Source organism: Pseudopodoces humilis, chromosome 2 (genome assembly GCF_049639895.1).
Source record: "Pseudopodoces humilis isolate 2021_Gansu_Grassland_sample_001 chromosome 2, ASM4963989v1, whole genome shotgun sequence".
Lineage (NCBI taxonomy): Eukaryota > Metazoa > Chordata > Aves > Passeriformes > Paridae > Pseudopodoces > Pseudopodoces humilis.
In genome coordinates this window covers 39,550,071-39,570,877 of record NC_142201.1, presented here as the reverse complement: position 1 = coordinate 39,570,877, position 20,807 = coordinate 39,550,071, and the positions used below count along the sequence as shown (strand labels likewise).

The following is a 20,807-nucleotide window of genomic DNA, read 5'->3' as shown; positions in this document are numbered from 1 at the left end:
TTCTTCGTGGAAGACAAAACCCTCACTGCACTGAGACAGGGCTTAGTTTTCTGTCTAGGTTATAATCAGTTGAGATCTGTACTCTTCCATCAGTGCTGTTCATTAGGTTAAATGCCTACTTGCTTGAGCTTGACTCCACCCTGCCTTACTGGTTACTCATAAACTTCCCCTGCATTTGCTTTTCCTAGGTTAATCAAACAAACATTCCCAGTGCACTCCTGTAGATAAGCTTTGTTCATCTCCAGTAACCCTCCCGGAAATACTTCTGTACAAACTCCTCTTTCCTTGACATATTTACCAGAACTGGACACAGTAATGTCTCACCAGTCACCCAGAAGCTTGGCTGTGCGCAAAACAATGTCACACTCAGCTTTTACACAACCACATTAAACTGGCAGCTTCCTTTCATCATTGACTAATAAATCCAGGTATTTTTCTATTACCTGCAGGATGGTTCCTGGATTGACACTACAAATAGTTATTAATCTGCACATGCAGTATCTTGTATTTTGTAATATTACACATTCTTGTAGGCTCATTTCTAATACTTAAAAGTCTTGAGTCACCAACAGAAATTGGGTCATTTGTTGAAACTATTACTCAGTTCTGACCAGGCTATACAACATTTACAAATTAATTCTGAGAGTCCTGCAAAAAACTGTCTACCTCTTTGGTACTGATATATTTATATCACTCAAATACATGTGGTTTCTGGTTTGCTTTGGCAGCTTTGGGCATGGGAACTAAAAAAAGCCAGAAAATAATCTTTCTCCTCGATGCACCAAAGCTATCCCCATGCTACTAAGAAAAATTTGTTTTGAAGCTTTGCAATTAAAAAAAAAAATCAAAAACACAGAAAAGCCAAAGACACTGGGAAGCTTAAAATATTGCACTTGGCAAACACTTAACTGTAAGACTCGGACAGGGACAAACGTGCTCCAAAAAGCCCTTAATACATCTGCCACTGTTAGAGGTTTGGAAACATGAAAACAAGTCAAAAAGGAAGCAGAACCGGACTTGTCAGGAAATCAGGCTGACACCTTGGGCCTTACTTCAGACAAAGTGGGAAGATGACAATGACATGACAATGCAGCGGGAAGAACAGCACAACAAGAAATACAGCACCAGGATTGGGCTCATTTCCAACAACTTTCAGAAAGCATCTGAAGAGCAGACTAAGGGCTCTGGCTGACCTTTAGCCCTCTAATGGAAATATATTTATTCCCCGTGTCAAATAATTCCAACCAATTATGTCTGAGGGAAAAAAAAAAAAAAAAAAAAAAGGAGTCTGTCTCATAGAGGAAAGACAAGCATATACAAGTGTGAGCATCTTTCCGGAGTGATACCAGTTCCTGGGAGGAACTGTGAATTCCATCCCATCAGTCATCTTCATTTTCCATACTGTTTTGATGGAGCACTTTCCCCGAGCTGTACCACCACCTTTTCTGGCCCTCTCTCTCTATCAGAAGGGGACGAGAAGGCAGACACCCACTGGCAACAAACACCTCCGACCGCCCCCTTGCAGGTACAGCCCAGACCGCAGCGCGTCCCAAGGGCTCCAACGCGCGCCGGATCGCTGCCGTGGATCTGATCAACCCCACTGACTTTCACACCCAGCAGCGGGTCTCGCACGGCCGGAAAGCCGCCGGCTCGGAAGCGGCCCGAACTTACCGCGCCGGAGCCGCCGCCCCGCAGCCCGGGAAGCGGAACCGGGAGCCCGGCCCGCGCTCCCATTGGCTCGTCCCGCCCCCGCGCGTGACCGCCCGCCGGCCCCTCCCGCTGGGCGCCGGCCCGGGCAGAGGCGCCGGGGGACGCCGTGTCTGCAGGGCGGCGGCGCGGGAGGGGACGCGGGAGGGGACACGGGCGGCAGCGGCGACAGCGGGGGCAGCGCCGCCGGCATCTCGTGCTGCCGCCGCGCCCGGGGCAGGAAGGGGGGCCGTGCCACGTGACAGGGCGGTGCCCGCCCTCTTTTTTTTCCTCCTCCTCCTCCTCCCCGCTCTTTCTTCCCCCGTCCCGCCCCGTTGGCTGTTGCCGTGGCGACACGGGAAGGAGGAGGCGGGGCCGCCGCCCCACCCCGGCCGCGCCGCAGCCCGTGAGCGCGGCCCCGCCGCCGGCCGCGCCGCCCAGGACCCGCCGCGGCGGCCCGGAGCATCGGCCGGGCGGGGAGCGGAGCGGAGGCGGCTGCGGCGGCGGGCACAGGGCGGGGCGGCCGATGGCGGGGGGGTGAGGAGGGGCCGTCGGCAGGTGCGGGGCGGGCGGGCGGTCCGCGCTGGCGGGAGGATGCGCGAGTACAAGGTGGTGGTGCTGGGCTCGGGCGGGGTGGGGAAGTCGGCGCTCACGGTGCAGTTCGTGACCGGCACCTTCATCGAGAAGTACGACCCCACCATCGAGGACTTCTACCGCAAGGAGATCGAGGTGGACGCTTCCCCCTCCGTCCTGGAGATCCTGGACACGGCGGGCACTGAGCAGTTCGCCTCAATGCGGGACCTCTACATCAAGAACGGGCAAGGCTTCATCCTCGTCTACAGCCTGGTCAACCAGCAGAGCTTCCAGGACATCCGACCCATGCGCGACCAGATCATCCGCGTCAAGAGGTGACTTGCCCGGCGGCCGCTCCTCCGGCGGCCGCGCCCGACGCCCACCTGCGGCCCGGCCCGCCCCGCGGGGCCTGCGGGCCTCCCGCTTCCCCCCCCCGTGCCCTCCTCCCCCGCCCCGGTGCCCGGATCTCCGGCCCGGGGGCTGCCCACGCCCGCTCAGGTGCCTGCCCCGCGGCTCCCTTCCCTCGCCCGCCTGCCCCCGCCCTCTCCCGGGCGGCAGGGCATCCCCCCATCCCGCCGCCCCCTCCGCAGCCGCACCCGCAGCCCCGGGCTCCCCGTGGGCGGGCGCCGGCCGGGGGTGGCGGAGCGGGGGCACGGGCCGGGGGCTCCGGTGGTTTCCGCCGCTCGCCCTCCCCCCAGTCGCGTGTGTGGGGAGTTTGGGGTGCTCCCGTATGGAATACGGTGGAGAATCTGGCCGGAGGCTGCAACCGGGGGGGCGGAAAAGCAGTTCTCCCAGTGATGTGTCGGGTCAGCCAGCCCTCGAGTGCACTTTCTTGCTGGACGTGCTGTGGCCGATGTGCAGGGGAAGCACCTGGATGCTTTCGTGCGGCAGACGAGAGATCTGCCTGTTCAGATACCTGCATAGGTATTTCCATGAACTTCCTTCCCACTCTTAAAAGTGCAGGACGCCAGCCTCTTTCTCGGTGGAAGTGACGGCTGTGAGTGTTAGGCCTCATGTTTGCTGGTGTTTCTCTTAAATTTCCCACGGTCTCGTTGCCAGCCGCTCTGTTAGGAGCGAGCCCACGGTGGTGAAACACCGGTGCCCACTGCCAGTTGGTTTTTATAATCGCTGCGTTGTTTAGATGTGCATCAATCAGTCAGATGTCGGCGGCTGAAATGCAGCCAGTCGCGCTAAAATAAGGGTAGATGCACCATTTGAAATCATAGCAACCGCTTGAACCAGAGCGTAGATGAGAAAATGCCGCTGGCCAGATCATCACAGACAGAGAGGTCTGTGACTGCCCGTGGAGAGAGGCTGTAATTATATCGCAGAACTGGTTGTAGCTTTGGCTTGGACATCTGAAAGGGAAACCCTTGTAAATGACTTAGTTGGACCACGTCTGTTGGGTTTGCATCTTAATGCAGAGTAGAGCGTAAAAGGTGATGATAATAATAATAATGGCTAATCATATGGTCGGGTATGGTCTGTTCACAGAAACTGCCATTCCAGACCAAGGCCTGGGGAAGATGTATTTTGAAATTGGGGAGGAGGGTGAGTAGGGGAAAGGGGAGGGAGGAGGCAAAGCGCTGCTATTTTTAAAGGCTTGCAACTTTTTCATAGTGGGTGTTTCTTAATGTGTGTCCTGACTTTTTCAGTGGAGATTTCTAAAGACCAATGTAATGGAGTTCTATTGAATTTATTATGAAAAATACATTTTCAGTATCCTTCAATCCTTATCATTCGCACATACCTTACAGAAGAACATTTTTCCTTTAAGTAGTTCAGGTAGACTTTATTCATTAATAAATGCTTTTGGTTTTCTTGTATTTAATCGCCACTATAAATTCATTTAGCTTCTGAATTTATATCCAAGGCTTTTGCAAGCTTGCTTTGTACCTTGCGCTGGAGCATCTGCATTCAGACCCCAGCTGACGAGCTGTAGATAGGTGAAGCAGAATAGAAAGCAACTTGTACTTCCATAGTTACATTGACTCAGCACTGCTGAGAGTGGGTCTAAACGCTGCTCTCGTTTTTCAGCTGCCAGCTCTTTTCCTGCAAGACTTCAGCTTTAGGCTTTTGGTTAGATATTTTGTGAGACATGGGAGCAACATTGTAATCCTAAATTTCATTTATGCAAAGTAATCTAAATGCAGCTGAAATCCTGAAAATTTTAGCAAGCCCAGATAATTTTAATTGAGTTGCAGTTGAAAGGAATATGATGCATTAAAAGGATATAGCTTCAGCAAGGGTACCAGATTTTTACTTGTTAATTTGCCTGATTTACATTTGTGGGTTGTGGTGGGGGTGTTATGTTTTGGAACTTAGGTTCGCAGGCAGTGTGAGACCTAATGTGCTGTAGTTTTAAGCTTGCATCTTTCTTAGCAGTTGAACCTGAAAAATGCATATTTACAGGTATAATGTGTATCTGTACAAGGACTTCTCAGTTATAATTTATAGTTGGAGAAGGGCATTTAATCCATGTTGAGAAACAAATAATCGTAGTACTATTTTCTTGGGGGTTTTGGATGACAGCTATATGCTTATATTGATACAAAACCATGTTCTGAAAATCTCTGAACTTTAGTTGTACCTGAAAGCCAATTGGCCAAGTCTCTAACTCTGTGCATTTTACATATTGCCCTTGCTCTTTTGTTTTCTTTTTGGATGAAAGAATCCCTGTGTTTTACCATAATTAGAGAGTAATTTTAATTACTCTCCCAAGAAGTAGAAAAGCTGAAATTCCCTCTTTGGGTTAAGAGATGCACACTTGAGTCTTCTGCTTCCCTGGTCTAACCACCACATACCAGACCAGCTAAGCTAAGAGAGTCCTTCGCACCACCCAATGAAGCTGAGTGACCTTAGAGGAATGAATGACATGTTCGTGAATGAAAGAGAGGAAACAAGTGGACCTTCACTTAACTCTGAAGCTTAGTGGTTAGAAGAGATTGAGATCACTCTTGCCACTCTAGTTTCTGTTCTCTTTAATTGGCTATTTAATATTAGCGCATAAATAGGCTTAGTCTGAAATCCAGCTCTGCCAGCTTGCAGAGAACTCCCCTAATGGCAAAACTATGAAGTTGAGCTTCCTTGTGTAGTGTGTGTAAGCCTTTCAGTCATGGTGCACAGCTCTATCAAGAGTGGAGGATGTCTCCATAGCTTTTAAACAGGTAATTAAAATTCTTTCCTGGGAAATGTTTCAAATGTAAACAGTATTCCTCTTTTCAAAGTAAAAAAAAATAGTTTTGTTTAGAACTTTCTTAAAGAGTCCAGGTGCTTTACCTTCAGAAGGGAGCCCTGCCAGTTCTGAACGGAGAGGTGCACCCCCAGGAGCTCTACCTAGACCAAGGATGAGGAAGAGGTTTCAGAAGTGCTCACTGTACTCTGGGCCAGAGTTTCCTGCAGTGCAGAGTGCTGCCAGTGTTGGATGAAGGATCACGGTGGGACAAAATCACAGCTGCCATTCTTCCTCCTCCAGATGCTTCATCTGAAATGCCTTCATCCAATCTCAGTTTGGGTACCTAATACTGGTTTCTGGACCCTGCTTGTTCCAAATAGGTCCATTAAGCCTTGTTTCTTGATTCTTGTATATGCTGAAGGTTTGTACTTCTAGGAAGATGGAGTGTACATAAGGTAGTTTTGAAGACTACTTACTTTCTGTATTCAAGAAGGATAAAGAGAATCAACTGCTGCTTTACTGCCTCCTGGTGAGGTAATACACGAATTACCTGTGCATTGGTAGGTGCTGCAGCTCTGGGGCCTTCTTCCTTGGATTTACAGGCTTGGCAGCAAAGAATTGACTTATTTATGCTGCTGACAGAACTCGCCACAGTTTCAGAATGAGCTGTTTTCTGGAGAAACCTTATATTTGTCAGAGCAGGGCTAAATTGGATGAGTGGGCCCATGCCAACAAAGGTCTGCAGTGAAGGAAGAAGAGAAGCTGTCAAAAGAACAGATTGGAAGTGGTACACCCCAGTTAGATGTCAAGGTTTAGAAGTAATTAGTGAGTATGAAGATTAGGTAGTGTAAGTTTTATTTTTATTTTTGTGGAAAAAGGAGTTGGGTGTCTTCTAACACTTTTGTGTTTGTCTGTTTGTGTGATTTCTAAAGAGAATCTGCTGGTATTTGCCAAATACTGAATTTTAATTTTTAATATGACTGTCAGTGTTTTTCTCTTATGAAGATATGTTCAAAACTCACTGGATTTCAATTCTAGGTGCTTGCTTAGCCTTTAATAGTGTAATTTCTCAATCTATTCTACAGGCATTTTTATAGTGTTTTTTTTAGTTGAACCCCATTAAATAGGAAAGTATTACTATTTCTATTCAAGCAGAAAACTAGAGACTAGAAATAAGTATGAGCTCAAAGTTAATTCAGAGTTCTTCACTTGCAGTAATTTCTCTAGATGTCTGATCTGTGCTTTAAGTACAGGACTGTTACGTTCATATTTTAGAGACTAACTGAGCCTACTTAAAGAATTTCTCAAAAGTGCTATTTTATTCCAAGTAGTGAAAAAACCTTCCTTTTCATTAATCTAATGCTTTTTTCTCTGGAAGAAAAAATACTAGAGAATTTATGTTATTTAGATTGGCTGAAGATGCAGATTAATTATATAAGTATATTGCTATGAAATATCACAGAAATGTGTCTTTGAGTGGACAATATTCTTTGTAGCTGTGGTTTATGATCAGGATGAAAATTTGCCTCCCAGTCTAGGGATTCTTTGTAGCAATTTAAAACATACGAGAGATGTGATTATTTAAATTTATTAATTGTGAAATCAGCATCTTCAGTCAATGATAATTGATGTATTTAGTGACTTAATGGTGATTAAGTCTGGAAAACTGTATTTGAAATTACAAATTGCTCAAAAGTCTAGTTGAAAATACTGCTTTCCGAGTACTATGAGATCAAAGTATGTTTTTTATTCCAAGAACATAAGACCTCTTTAAACAAGGTTGAATTTTTCAGTTTTCTGAAATTCTATGTATGTTGCATCCTTATTTTCAGAATTTTTTTTTCTACTTTTGAGAAGTAATTAAAGAATTCTTCATAAACACTTCAACATAAACAATTCTTCATAACACCTTCAACCACAAACATGGCTGCAGCCTTTCAGGAAGAAACACTGAAGTGTTCGGTAGAAGCGAAATACGGAAAATCCTGTTTCTTCTGAGGTGTACTGTATGCAAAGCTTGACAAATGTCTAGGGATTTTTGTAGGTGCTACCTGTGTAGAGATGGCAGAAATAAGCACACACTGAAATCCTTAAATCTTTTTTAGCAACAATTCTTTTTCTTGCAATAATCTTAATATAATGGATTGTTCTGAGTGCTCATCTTCAGGTATAAAAAGGCAGCGTGGTTAAAAAGCATGGCCCCCATTCTCCCCTTGGTCAAGCTGCCAGCCACTCCTGAGCACCCATCAGGTGAAATTTAGGACTTCATTGGAAGAACAGATTAACAGATTCTAAATATCAGCGAGCATTTATATGTATTTAAGTACAATAGAAGAACTCTACTGGCCTCCCTTTTCCCTTTTTTATTTTTTTTTTTCTTAGTTAAGGGACACCTATGGATAGCTGCTTCTCAAGAGCCTCATTGATTTGTAAGAACAAAATGTAAATACTTTAAGCATCTGTAGAGATACAAAGGAGTGGTAGACAGAAGTAGTCAGTCACACCTAACTGACTCATTGTATATAGTATCAGAACCTTCAGCTGTCTGGCCATCTCTTGTGTTTCATTGGGGAACTGATAGGTAGACTGTCCTATAGGAAGTATCTGTAATAGAAAGAGTACAATTCAGATTTGTGCTCCTGTGTTTTTAAAGTAACTTTAGAGATCAAAAGAAGCATTGTATAGAGTTTAGATTAATTTTGTGTGTGTGTGAATCTACCTTTGTTTTAATTTGAAATTAATGAACTAATTCTGTCAGGTAAAATTATAGGTTCCTACAAGTCATATACAGACAATCCTCTAAAAAATGTCTCTGACAATGTGCAATTTTAAGCTATAGAAGATGATTTTAAAGTTGTTTGGCTTAGTCTTAAACTCAGATATTTCAAAGTCCTCGTGCATCTTCAGAACATATAACCTTTAACGTTTTCCTGCAGTAACTTTCACATTTAATTACATATTTGCAGAGTTCTCTTGACTCTTCCCCCCTACACTCTCCCACTCTCACATTCTTGATGGTCTGAAATATCCATATTACTTTGAATTTCTTTCAGTGGAAAATGTGAACATTGGAGACAATGCTTATAATCAGTGTTCCAATGTGTTGGGGTTTTTTTGGCCATTTCCCTGTTCCCTACCACCCCCATGGCCTAGTCCAGATAATTTTGTAGGTATTCCTTCCCAAGTTTTATTTATTTTTCTCTGTAAGGTAAAGTGACATGATAGTTTTCATATACGAACACTGAATAAAAATATTTTTTATCCCCTCCTGCTTTTTAGGTGTTCTTTGGACTTATATTGAAAAAGCCAGGTAGGCAAGCTCCTTTTGTATGCGTGTTTAGTTTAGATTGTGCTAGTTTAGAGTGTAGTGCTTTTTTTTTTTTTTTTTGCTTTTTTTTTTTCCCTTAATGATGTCTATATTCCTTAGCATCATCTTCTGGGTTTGGGTCTTAATTCCTGCTGTAGCTTATGTTGTTGTAGAGATATGTGGATAATTTTTGGGTAGCTACAATGATTGAATAGTAGAACAGTATGTGGCAAGACTTATTAAATTTGTTTTTGGTTGTGCGGTATTGCTTGATTGTGTCTGTGTTGTAAAAATGCTATTTAATGTGTTAAAGACCAAATATAACCATGACTTTAATTGCTTTCATAACTTAGTTCAGTAATATGGCATTAATGCTTGGGGTTGAATGTTCTCTATCTTGCTCTTCGTTAGGCTGTTTTGACACAGATTTTTGAGTATTTGGAAAAATTTATTTGAAAAAATCATTGCTCATTAGAATTTCTAGTTTTGCCTTTTGAATTTCTGTTTTGCTGAGAGGACAGTAATTCTTTATATACTGTTTTTTATAGCCAACACAGTTGGCAGTAAGTTTAATATTTTCTTTCAAAATAATTCTTCAGTTGGATAGTGTGTGGATAGAAATATGTTTCATTCTTTGGTTGAACATGAAGCATTCTGGGTAACACTGTTCAGTTAAACCTCTTATGTTATCAGGCATACTTTTTAGAACAAAATTTCAAAAATAGACATTCTTTGGCTGTTGTAAGTTTTTAAATGAAAATGTGAAATATCTGAGTGGGTAGATCTCCCAAAAAAAATTATCAAATCCTTCCATTAAATTTCTTTTCTAGTTTTCTTCTTAATAATTGAATGTGAGATTTTTATTTCTTATGCCTAAGAAAAAAAATTGGGGCTACTGGTTATTTAATTTCTGGAACATTACAAGTATTGCTCAAATAATTTTTTTTCCTTCTTGTAAATTGTGTAGGTGGTATGTGATGATAACATTTTGAGAGAGAATAGGGAAGCAATTGGGACTGCAGTGCTAAATTATCCTGGCACGTAGTGACTTGTATAAAGATTTTAAGGTAACAAGAACTGTAGCTATCTGCTTCTATGGGCTCTCTATTCATTAGCTTGCTTCTGCTCTTTTTTTTGGGAGGGGTTGGGTTTGTTTTGTTCTGTTCTGGGTTTGTTTTCCAGAAGTTTCCAGTACAGAACTAGTATTCAGTTTTTGCTGCACTAAGGCAAACACTGTAGTGTAGGTACAGTTTACAATGATGAGTGCAACTGGAACACTTTCTTTGTCAATGCATTGGATGCATTTTGGCAGCTGTGTTGTCTTAAATCCTTAGTCTAGACAAGAGAATTAAAGGTGTGTTATGAGCACGTTATCCTTTCTCAACATTAATATCATGGGACTCACTCTTTTAGTTGGATGCTATACTCTTCAAAAATGCAGTGGTAACAGTATTTTAATTCTTGTCTTGGTTAGCCCTAGACTGGGTGAAATATTAGGTGAAGGACAATTAAAAAGGAATGTTTTTAGAGTTGATTAGTTTGTTTTGAAATATCACTTGTGTCTTGTAGATAAAGCTTTAACGATTTTAAAAATATTATCTTCTGTAAAAGTCACAGTGATGAGGAAGACATTAAAGCATTTTTAAAATATTGGGATGTAGTAGTGTAGGGTAGTGGTCTCTAGTAAAATAAAATACAGTTCTTACTTTGTAGAATGGTTTGGGGACTTCCATTATTGTTCTGGTTAACAGGTAGCCACCTTAACTAAAAGATTAATAGTGTTTGAGATTCCCATGTGGGTTTCAACTCAGTTACAATTTAATTTGAACTGGAAATGAATTGGATAAGGCACTGAACTTAAGTGCTCTGAGTGTTGTGAAGAAGAGCTTTGATCCTGGATTTCTGATTAATTGCAAGAAAGGATGCTTTCAAGAAGTAGCCAAGTAGGTCACTGCTAGCCTATACGCATGTCTGCTGAATTATGAGCAAGTTTTCATAGGAGAATGTTTGAATTGTTTGCCCTCTTAGTCCTAATACAATTTACAGTAAAGACTATAAGCCAGGACTGATCAACCTACTTGATCTGATTAGATCTGGTTACAGTTTCCAGCATTGCTGTAACATCTTCTAAACTGCTGTATAAAATATTACTTGAAACGTTTTATAAAATAATTGGAAGGCTTCTGTCTTTTCAAAAATATGTGAATTTTATAAGATCAATATAGAAAGGCATAAATTCTCTCCTCAATAATTATTTTTCTTTTGAAATGTCCTTATTATGTTTTTAATCTAGTTTATAAATTTTATAAACACCTTGATTTTGCTAGAACTAAACAATGATGACAGAATATTTGGGCTTTATACCATTTTTCCCAGAATTTATAAAGGAGTGGGGAAAAAAAATTTGGTGGTTTTTTTTTTCACCCACCTCTGTAATTAATGATGCAGGATGCTGAACAAGTGTGTTTTTTTGAGTTGTGACATCAGTCCTAATTTGTATACTGCTACTTGTAAATACATGTTTTTAGGAAGGTATGTTTTCAGTCTGTGGATTACTTTCTACTGCCAAAAGAACTTGATGTATTAATAGGTTTTTCTAGTAGTAGTCTCCAGGTTTAGAATTTGCCCCTCTTCTGCTGAAGACCTGTCACACAGTGGTGTTTTGTGGTTTAGTTGTGGGGTTTTTTAGCTTCAGGGATTCAGATTGGGGTTTTTTAATAATTTGGAGGGCAGAAGATGATCATGTTGAACTGTTTCTTCTGGAGGATTTTATCAGATGCCTTTCATACCCCTCTAACCCCACAAAGCAAAAAATCTAACTGGTCTGAGTGTTTTTCAGTCTCCACTTAAACCAGGCTCTCCATCTCAGTGCTTAAAGAAGGCATATGCTCTGTTAGTCTCAGATGCAGTTAGATTCTTGGTAGCTGACAGGCAGGTCACTCCCTACAATGCCTGGAAGAGAGAAGAATGAGTCACCTTCTGCTGGGTTACGGCTGCTGCAGTCCACTCTCAAAGTCCAAGTGATATGTGGAATGAATTCTCCAATTGCTTTCTTCCCTTTGGGTGTGGTGTTGGGTTTGGAGTGAGGGGAGTGGGCGTTGTCAGTGTGGTACCACTTAAATCTTAACAGACGAGCTCCTCAGGATGTATGGAGGCTTTGGAGGTAGGAGAAGATGGTTTTGTTATTGTACCAAATGTGCAGGATCCAAGCAGGCATTCCTGGCATCAATCTTCTGAACATGCAGTGCTCTGGAACAGATGCTATTTTAAAATATATTTTTCCCCAGTGCTAACCTTCTCTTTTTATGCATTTCATTTAGAAATAAATGAGACCTGAGCCTTACAGGGAAAAAAAAAAAAAAACCACTAAGTGATTTTGGGTCATTTTCTTAGGAATCTGCTTTGCTCTAAGGTGTATAATACTGTTGCAGAAAACCACTCAAACTACCAAGTCATATATGCAGAATATTTTCTCTTGAGAAACAGGCTTGGCCACAGGTCAAAACACTTAAAAAGAATGGGAGATAAATGGAAGTCAGTATGTCATCATGAAGCAACAGCTGACCTTTCCTGAAATAATTATGGTCACCTGGACTAGAGGAGTCTTCTGGTGATCATTAAATACATGGGATATCAATTTTGCATTTTTGAAGTGACTTCCTAATCTAAAGAGAATAAGCAGCCCTGAGAAATCACTGGGTACCAGTCCTGGTACCTTTCTTTATCTCGTATATCCAATCTTCTTCTGTTGTTCCCTTGGAATTTGTGAATTTGCCTTCACGTGCTTGTACTTACCTTCATAGTGGTACATCTTCAACAAAAAAATTGAAGAGTATTTTCTAAACCTCTCTTGTAGTTTAGTGGTTAGAACAATCTTCTGGGAAAAGATGTGACACTCCTGTGACTAAAGGAGGTGTGTGGTGCGGGTCTGTCACTTTATTGATCAGGGTTGTAATCACTGTGCTATGTTAAATGTGAGAAAGGGCATTGACACCACTTGCTTTTATTCCCAGGGCTTTCTGTGGAAGTGGTATCTGTTGTGGATCTGTTGAATATCTTACTATTGTTGTTTTAGTAGGCTCAGTGAGCAATGTTTAGTGAATTAGGCCTCTTGAGGGATTTGGCTGCTTGCATAAGTTCACAGAGACCTTAGGTGTGTGACCCTGTTTGGGTTCCAGTATGTGGCTCAGCTGGGCTTGCACAGCTGTAGGCCTTCAGACAGATACCTTGTTTTGACAAAAACTTTGGGCGGGTGCAGCTTTTCAAGAAATTAAGTGGGGAGGGAGAAATTTTGTGGGGCAGTCTCTTGGTCATGGGCCACGTAAAGCTTCTGGAGTCCCAGTATATTTATCTATCTCAGTTTTGTTTTCAGACCCAAAAATAATTGCCATCAGAATGAGTTAATCTCTCTCCTTTTTCACAAGTGTTTAATTCTGTATGTTTTGAGCAGTGAGTTTCTGAATGCCTTTATATAACCTTTTTAGTATAGAATATGGAGTAGGCCACAGACTTGATGATCAAATCATCCACAGCATACACTTAACAAGTCTTGTAATTCAGATGCCTTCCTTCTCTAGAAGGAGTTCTGCGCACAGCTTTTATATTTAATTTTATAAATAAATATTTTATATTTATTATATTGCTGATTATAAAATTTTATTTGCAGTGGAATCTGCTTAGATGCCTATCCTTATACAAATAGTTGTCTGAGCAGGGATAGACTCTTTCCTAGAAAGAAATTGGAGAAAAAGATGATACCAGGATAGCCTGTTAAGAGTCCATAGAGTTTTAATGTTAAGTATCAAACAGGAAGAAACTTGATTAGTTTGCCTTGATTAGGTATCTCTTCTGCCTGTCTCTTAGTTTGGTTGTCTGCTGCCTCATTTAACATTAGAAGCTGCAGATGCTCAGCAGTCTCTTTTCACGACATCTGTTTTTCCAGTAGTTGGTATAGGCTGGCCATGTGAGAGAACCAATAGCCTTGTGCTCCTTGGTCCTTGATGTTCTAGAAAATTTAGTCATGATGGCACATTCTAGAATTTCACTCAATCCAAATATTCCCAAAATTCATTAAAACTGGGGGGAAGCCAGGCTGCCTGTTGGTGTGGTGCATGTGTGGTTATGTTTTGATGGGAGTGGGGTTTAAGACTCCTCTGCTGCCTTTAAAGATAACATAATGAATCAGCTGATAATTTTGCCTGGACTGCATGAATGGATATCTAATAGTCTCACTTTTAGTCTGACACCATGCAGGATGTAGTTTTTCCATCTGGGATTTTATAACCTCTGTTACTTAACAAAGTATTGCTGTCTTATTATGCAGTTGCTGCGAATTTCTGAGTATTTTTTGCTATCTAGCAGTTTTTAGTCAAACTTCATGTAACTCTTTTATTTCTAACATTCTCTTGTAACCAGATTTCATAGCAACCAAAATCAGATACTTGCTACCCATCAGATGAGTCTGTTAACAACTGTTGGCAAGGAATGCTGTTCCTCTTACCACTCTGAGTTCCAGTTTTTACGGTCTTGCTGCCACCAGGCCTTTTGCCCCAGATCCTGCACTGAGCATGTAATTGGAAGACTTGCTCCTTACCTGTGTGAAGGTGGTTTTTGAGAGCCGTGGTGACCAAATGCAGTCCTTGGACAGGCTCCTGATGGACTGGAGCTACTGTTCTTTTCATCTTTTTGTTTATCACTGTTGGTTACACCTGTAATTGCCAAGAGCTCAGCTACTGGGCTGCAGTGGTGGTTTGTGGACAGGACATGTGAACATTTAACAGGGAACAGGGCCCTTTCTCAAGGGAAGGAACTGATGGGCACTTGCACATGATATGAACCCTCCATCACAAGACTAAACTGTAGCAGACATGTTCAAAGGGCCTTTATCTCTAAAAATTGTATCACAAGAAGCTGAAGATAAACATCATGGTAGCTTGATGGAGGAAAGATGGTTTATCCAGACTGCTTTGTCTTAGGTACTTTAGTAACTTTTTGAACAAATTCATGCAATTCAGGTTTTACCTACCAAAGTTTACAATGTAACCTTGTTATGAAAAGGAAAACAAAATATACAGAAAGCTGCCATCAGAATACTTGAACTTAAAATGTCCAAGTTGCTCTGGAATGCAAGGAAGAGGGAAGGAAGGTGCTATGAATTGCAGGGCTTACTAATGTGTCCCTAGGCTTGATAGGGACCCATTGGAGAAACAACCCTGTGTTTAAAAAGTTTTCACCTCTGGGAAAAGTTGCTGCATTGTAGGCTTTACAGAGGAAAGAAGTTTGATTTTTGAAAAAAGAAAATATTTTCTTTCCATGGCTTCTCAAAAAGTTGGTTATTCAGTATAATTGCTGCAATTTATTGCAGGATACAGCCTTTTCTATTTTGTTCACATGAACTATATTTGGGAAAAATTTACAACAAAAAAAAAAAAGATAAAAGTATCCTTTTTTTAAGTGAGGCAAGTATATTCAAAAAAGAAAACAAATAACCTTAAGGTGTGGAATCCCATAACGTGGTGGATGTTGAATTCTCCTCCAGATGGTTTTTAGTCAGAAATAGTGATTGCCATCATGGTAGCTTCATCTGCCAGAGAGGGACAATGGTAAGCTCAGCCTTGGATGAAGGCTGAGAAGATGCACCTTGAAAGTCCATCATTACTCTACAATTAAGAAATTGTATTGCCTTCCTAGCTGGGATAATTAGACTGGTAATTGAAGTTTACATTCTTCTCCAAGAGATGATCAAAACGCTTGCTTTGAAAGACTTTCTGTCTGTCAGCAAGAAGTGTGGTTAGATTAAAAGGACTGGGAACAGTCTGGACTTCACACCTCCGCACACACCTTCAGATTAATTGGAATGGCCTTTCTGAATAGGACAACTTAATGTGGAAAAAATAATTAGTGAACTATTTTCAGGAAATTCTAGTTACTAATTGGTGATTCAATGAAGAAAGTGTAATGGACACTGGGGTGTATGTACAGTACCTTTAAACATAATCTCTTTCTTAAAAGAAAACCTTTTTCAAATATTTCAATATTTTTCAAATATTTTCTTACTGTTACTTTTGAGGGTTAAGTGTACAAATTACTGTCCTTTCTGTACCTAAAATGTGATAAAAACACATGTAAATATTGGGGTAATATTTTGTTTCTTAGAATAAAATAAAGTACATATTTGTTTGGGTTTTTTTAATTAACTTTGCTCAGGAAGAGAGACATTTAAAATCTATGTGTACGTAGAACATACACATAAATATATGCATATAGGTACACAAGAGATTTTCAGTCTTTTAGCCATCTGTGGTCAGGACTCAGGATAAAAGGGGAAAAATAATATATGAGTTCTGTCAGGTTCTACAGTCATCTTCTGTTTAAAATAATTTAAAATAGGCTTTGCCTACATGTGGAAATTCTTTACTGAATTACTTCTGAACAAGTTTGTTTAAACCAATGTAAGGCCACATTGTTTGTCTCATACCTAATTTGAGCAATATTAAAATTTTTATCCATGCAGGAATTCCCAGCATTTTAAAGAAGTTTCTTAGGTTGGCCTGTCTTGTGTTTTCTATCTCTCTGGAAAAAAAAAAAAAAAAGTCAGTAAGAGATGTAGGCACTGATTTTGTTCTATTTCCACAGTTTGCTCTTTCTGTCAGCAAGCAAGGCCCGTTGTCCCCGTCTCGCTGGGTGACACTGGCCATTGGCCGGCACACGGCCACCGGCGCAACGCCAGCACAGAGCCTCTCCCTTCCCAAGGGATGCTGACAGACGGAGCCTTGGGCTCTGGCCCTGCCACTGCTGACACAGCCTTGGCACGGCCAACACAGCCAGCTGGCCACATCCCCAGAGGTGCAGTGGCCTGGTGGTGGTGGTGGTGGAGTCCCAGGGTCTACCTTGCAGGTAGGGCTACACAGGTACCAGGTAAAACAGTCCGCAGGGTTGACTGGCTGCCACAGAGCATCTTTGTGGACAATGAAATGGCTGTCAGACAGGTTAGTAAAACTCTTCTGGGAAAGAGGAGCTTTTTATAACCTAGCCTAGACCCAAGGAAATTAACATTTATACAGTAGTTAAAATATAAATAGCTCGACATCTGAGATGATGAGTATATCTGAGTTCCTCATTCTAGCTGGCTTCATTTTGATAGTTAATCAAATATTAGATTTGAGATATACACACACACATCCATGTATGTGAGGAAAAGTAAAATGTTTAGATTTTACTGTTTTACTAGATACCCTGCATTTAATGTCATCTTATAAACAAGTTCTTACTGAGAAATTTCTGAATATTCAGATGGATTGTATTCACAACACTGATTCAGAATGAAGTAGTCTTACTTTTCTTTAATTGGTACCCATCTTATAGTAGAAAGAATGAAAAAATCTCCTAAGAAAATTATTTCTGAAGTTTATGCTCAAGATAGAAGGGAGGTTATCAGGAAATTATTCTCTATATTCTCCATTCCACTTAGAGGTAGTATGTTGGGAGGCAGTATTTTGTATTTGAAGATGAATCAAAATTTGTTTTAGTAAGGGCAAACAAGTAACAAACAATCAAAAATCCTGACAGTTCTGAAGCTCTTGTTTTGGTCTGTTCATCTTTAGATATAGAAACAGTTTCACTTAAGACGATATAAAATATTTTTGAATAAATTTTCTGGAGTTAGAAGGTTGAGGTATTGAAGATAGAGGTGACTTCTTAAATATGTGGAGAATAAAATCTTGGTGCTCTGTTTATTCTAACATTCCGATTATTTATAGGAGGCATATGGTAATTAGATAAATTGTTCTGTAAGATAAGGGCCACCAATTTTCTGAAGTCATGGCAGAAAGGTTCTGCTTACCAAGTTGGAAATAAAATATTCTGGTAGGAACTTGGCAGGAGGAAGAGGCTTTCAGAGCATCTGCTCATGGTAGTCAAGGCCTTGGATTTTTTTCTTTGTTGTTAGAGGAGGATTTGATTATGGTTGAAAGGACCAGAATACTATTTCTGCAGTCAAAGAGAAAAGCATTTATACTGTTTTGTCCTGTATTGGTTCACTGTATCAGTGTGGTCACTTGCTTGGAGTTTCTGTAAAATAGTCCATCTTCTGAAAAATATCCAGAGTTGTACCCTAATTGTGCCATTGTGAGGAAAATCTGTCTCAACAGAGCATTTTTTGCAAAGTTTTTTTATGTGCATTGTAGGATGTTTCTATTAGCTTGAGGGACATTAAGCTGTATTCTTCTTTAGTTTCTAGGGCAACGAAAGTCTCTGCTTTGAACTAGACACACAAATTCTTTTCAGGCTATGCAGTATCATAAAAACTGGTATCTACCTGCCTTAGCTTCTACATGGGGACTGATGAGAGAGAGAGCAGAAGTTTAGGCCAGGTTCTTTGCCAATTAGCCCTGTTATATTTTTTTACTTTTTCTTAAGTTTTAGTGACCAGCTCAGTTCATTGCAAACAGTCACATTCTTTAAAAAGCAAATAAATTAAAACCTCTGTGGAACTGCTGTTTGCATCAGTATGTAATGCTCGATCCTGCAGACTAGATCATGGCAGTCAGATTATCAGTGATGAATTTTGTGACCTAGGCCTGCATTTCAGGGGCCAGATCTGGGTAGTATCAAAAGTCAGGAGTACAGACTTTTTGGAATAAAAGGTTCCTACCTGAAGATGCAAGAGAAACTGTTTCTTTCCCTGTGGTTCTGACTGGACAGGACAACACGGTTGTTCTGAACTTTAATCCTTTGGAAGCGGGTGATGCTGCTAAGAAGGTTTTGAATTAATTGTTGGGCCTAGTCTTGAAGACTGTAAAAGTCTGATTTTAATGGGCTAGAGAAAATCCTATTAGAATAGTTTAAACAAGTTTTGCAGTGGAATTTTTATCAGTGATTATAGCTTGGTTAAAGTAATATAAAAGTGTGTTGGCTTTGAAGAGTGAACTAATACTTTAGAGGACTATAGTCTTCTGGTCCTTTTAAGACACATATGCATTTCACTATTTTTTGCTATTTTTACTTTATGTATCCACTAAAAAGTTTCGCTTTTTATAGTTTAAATAAACAAGGATAAAGAGTTTGAAGTTGTCATTAACTTATGCTTGAGCTTTAGTTAATTCTGCAAAATCTAGTTAGTTCATCTTGCTTTCAGAATTTTAAGATATATGTCTATCTTAAGGCCTGTAGGTGTGATTATCACTTCCTTTACATAAATGAATAGCTATAAATATTTATATAACTTTGTCATTTGTTTCTCAGCCCATTTTCCATGTAAACAAGCATTATGTGACTCAGTTGTCTGCTTGTCTCATCTTCCTCCATTACCTGCCAGTAAGTTTTGAATTCTGCAGTGCAGTTAAACTAAATTAAACATTAGGACAAATTCCCAAAGAGATCATGGAAGGCCTGTCCTTGGAAGTTTTCAAGACTGAACTGTGCATGGCCCTGAGGAAGCTGGTTGAGGTTTCCTGGCTGACCTTGCTCTGAGCAGGGGGTTGGAGACTTCCCAAGGTCCCTTCCTGCCCAGATCAACATCTGGAACAAATTAGAAATCTAAATAATGATTAAGTTCTGTCAGAATTGTTGGTGGGAAAGACACACTGTCACTGCTGTAGTTATGGAAGTAACTGGCACATGCTTAATCCTAATTATGGACTGCAGAATGGTGAGGGGAAAAGTTGTAGGCAGAAGGAAAAACTAGAGCTTTAGATAACAGCATTGATAGGCTGTAAGAAACTAGACCTACCATTATACTCATAAATTACTTTACAAACCCTCTGCTTTATACAATGTCTGGATGCTGTTTCAGCTTTTCCAAAAGGATTATTAACAGTATTTTATTGTAAGGATTTATTTTTTTTTTTTAGCCAAGCCACAGGCATAAACTTTGATATATCTGAATTGGTACAGATCTCTTTGGTCGCTTTGTTTCTCCTCCCTCACCTTTGTCAGTGCTTGCTTGTACAGGAAGTTTACAGTATGTTCTAAAATATTACAGTAGTTTTTCTAAACATTTGCACATCAAGATACGCTTCTGAGAAATTTCTTCTGATAAAGCATGTATTGATTGATAGATAGTAGTGCATTTTAGGGTCACTGTTGTTTGAACACAGCAATGTAATAGTTTTAACTATAAAACAATTGGAATCCATAGATTTGTATGATGTGCAAGAGGCTCACATCACTTTTAATAGGTATCTGCATATTTAATTGCCTTTGTAAAGAGACATATTCAGTCCCACATCACCAGAATAGGCAGGTTTTATGACTTTCTAGAGTTTTGTACAGAGGAGCAAGGAAGAGGAGAAATCCCTCAATGTCAACATACGTTTTAAGATATTGTGAGTCTTTGCAGTTTCAGCTCAAGCCGGTGGTGTTGAAGTGAGGTAACAACCTTGGCTTTGTCCCCAAAGCTGGTGTTCTTGCTTCAAGGCACACCTAATCCACCAGCTTTATTCTTTCTGCTGACAGGTTTGATGTTGGCACAGAATCTGCCCTAATGTTCTAAATACTTGTAAAGAAATCCCAAATTTTTGTGGTGCTACATAGCTTACTGCTGAGAATAGTTGGGATGCAGGGTGCTTTTTCACTTGAAGAGCAAGCAAAACTGCTACTGCATCCTTCAAGATGTTCAGATTGCCTCCATCACTAAGGATGGAAGACCTCAGAAGTGTTTATGTGCCATAGGCAATAGAGGCTAAAGCTGACAACTCTGTCCTTTGGATGGAGAGCAGAGGTACAGAGTTCAAGGGACTTGCTAGAAATTGCACAGGAAATCTGTAACAGCGTGTGAAACTGGACCCACATCTCTTAAATCATGTGTCAGCATTCCTCTTGCTTGATGCTTAATGTTTTTGCTCTAAGACATCAAAGGATAAAACTTAATTATAAGTGGTTGTATCTGAAAAAGTGGTCATTTAAAAGAAATGTCTTTTTTTCAAAACTTCAGAATACAAATAAAAGATAGATAGTGGTCTCTAAAATTAGAATCTTCTATATGTTGCACATTTGGTAGGTACTGAAAGCCTTGACATATCCAGTCATGCTCATTGTATTGGAATAAACATTAGTATATTAGCATGG

At 40.6% G+C, this 20,807-nt stretch overlaps 1 protein-coding gene across 1 annotated transcript in view; it reads left to right on the top strand.

Annotated features, from left to right (window-relative positions):
- Positions 1–2,208: 2,208 nt before the first annotated feature.
- RAP2A (RAP2A, member of RAS oncogene family) overlaps positions 2,209–20,807 on the top strand; it is a 31,066-nt gene continuing 12,467 nt past the window's right edge. Inside the window, exon 1 of the mRNA XM_005516452.3 lies at positions 2,209–2,594. Within this exon, the coding sequence (XP_005516509.1) occupies positions 2,281–2,594 (314 nt within the window). The 5' untranslated portion in view covers positions 2,209–2,280. The remainder of the gene's footprint in view (positions 2,595–20,807) is intronic.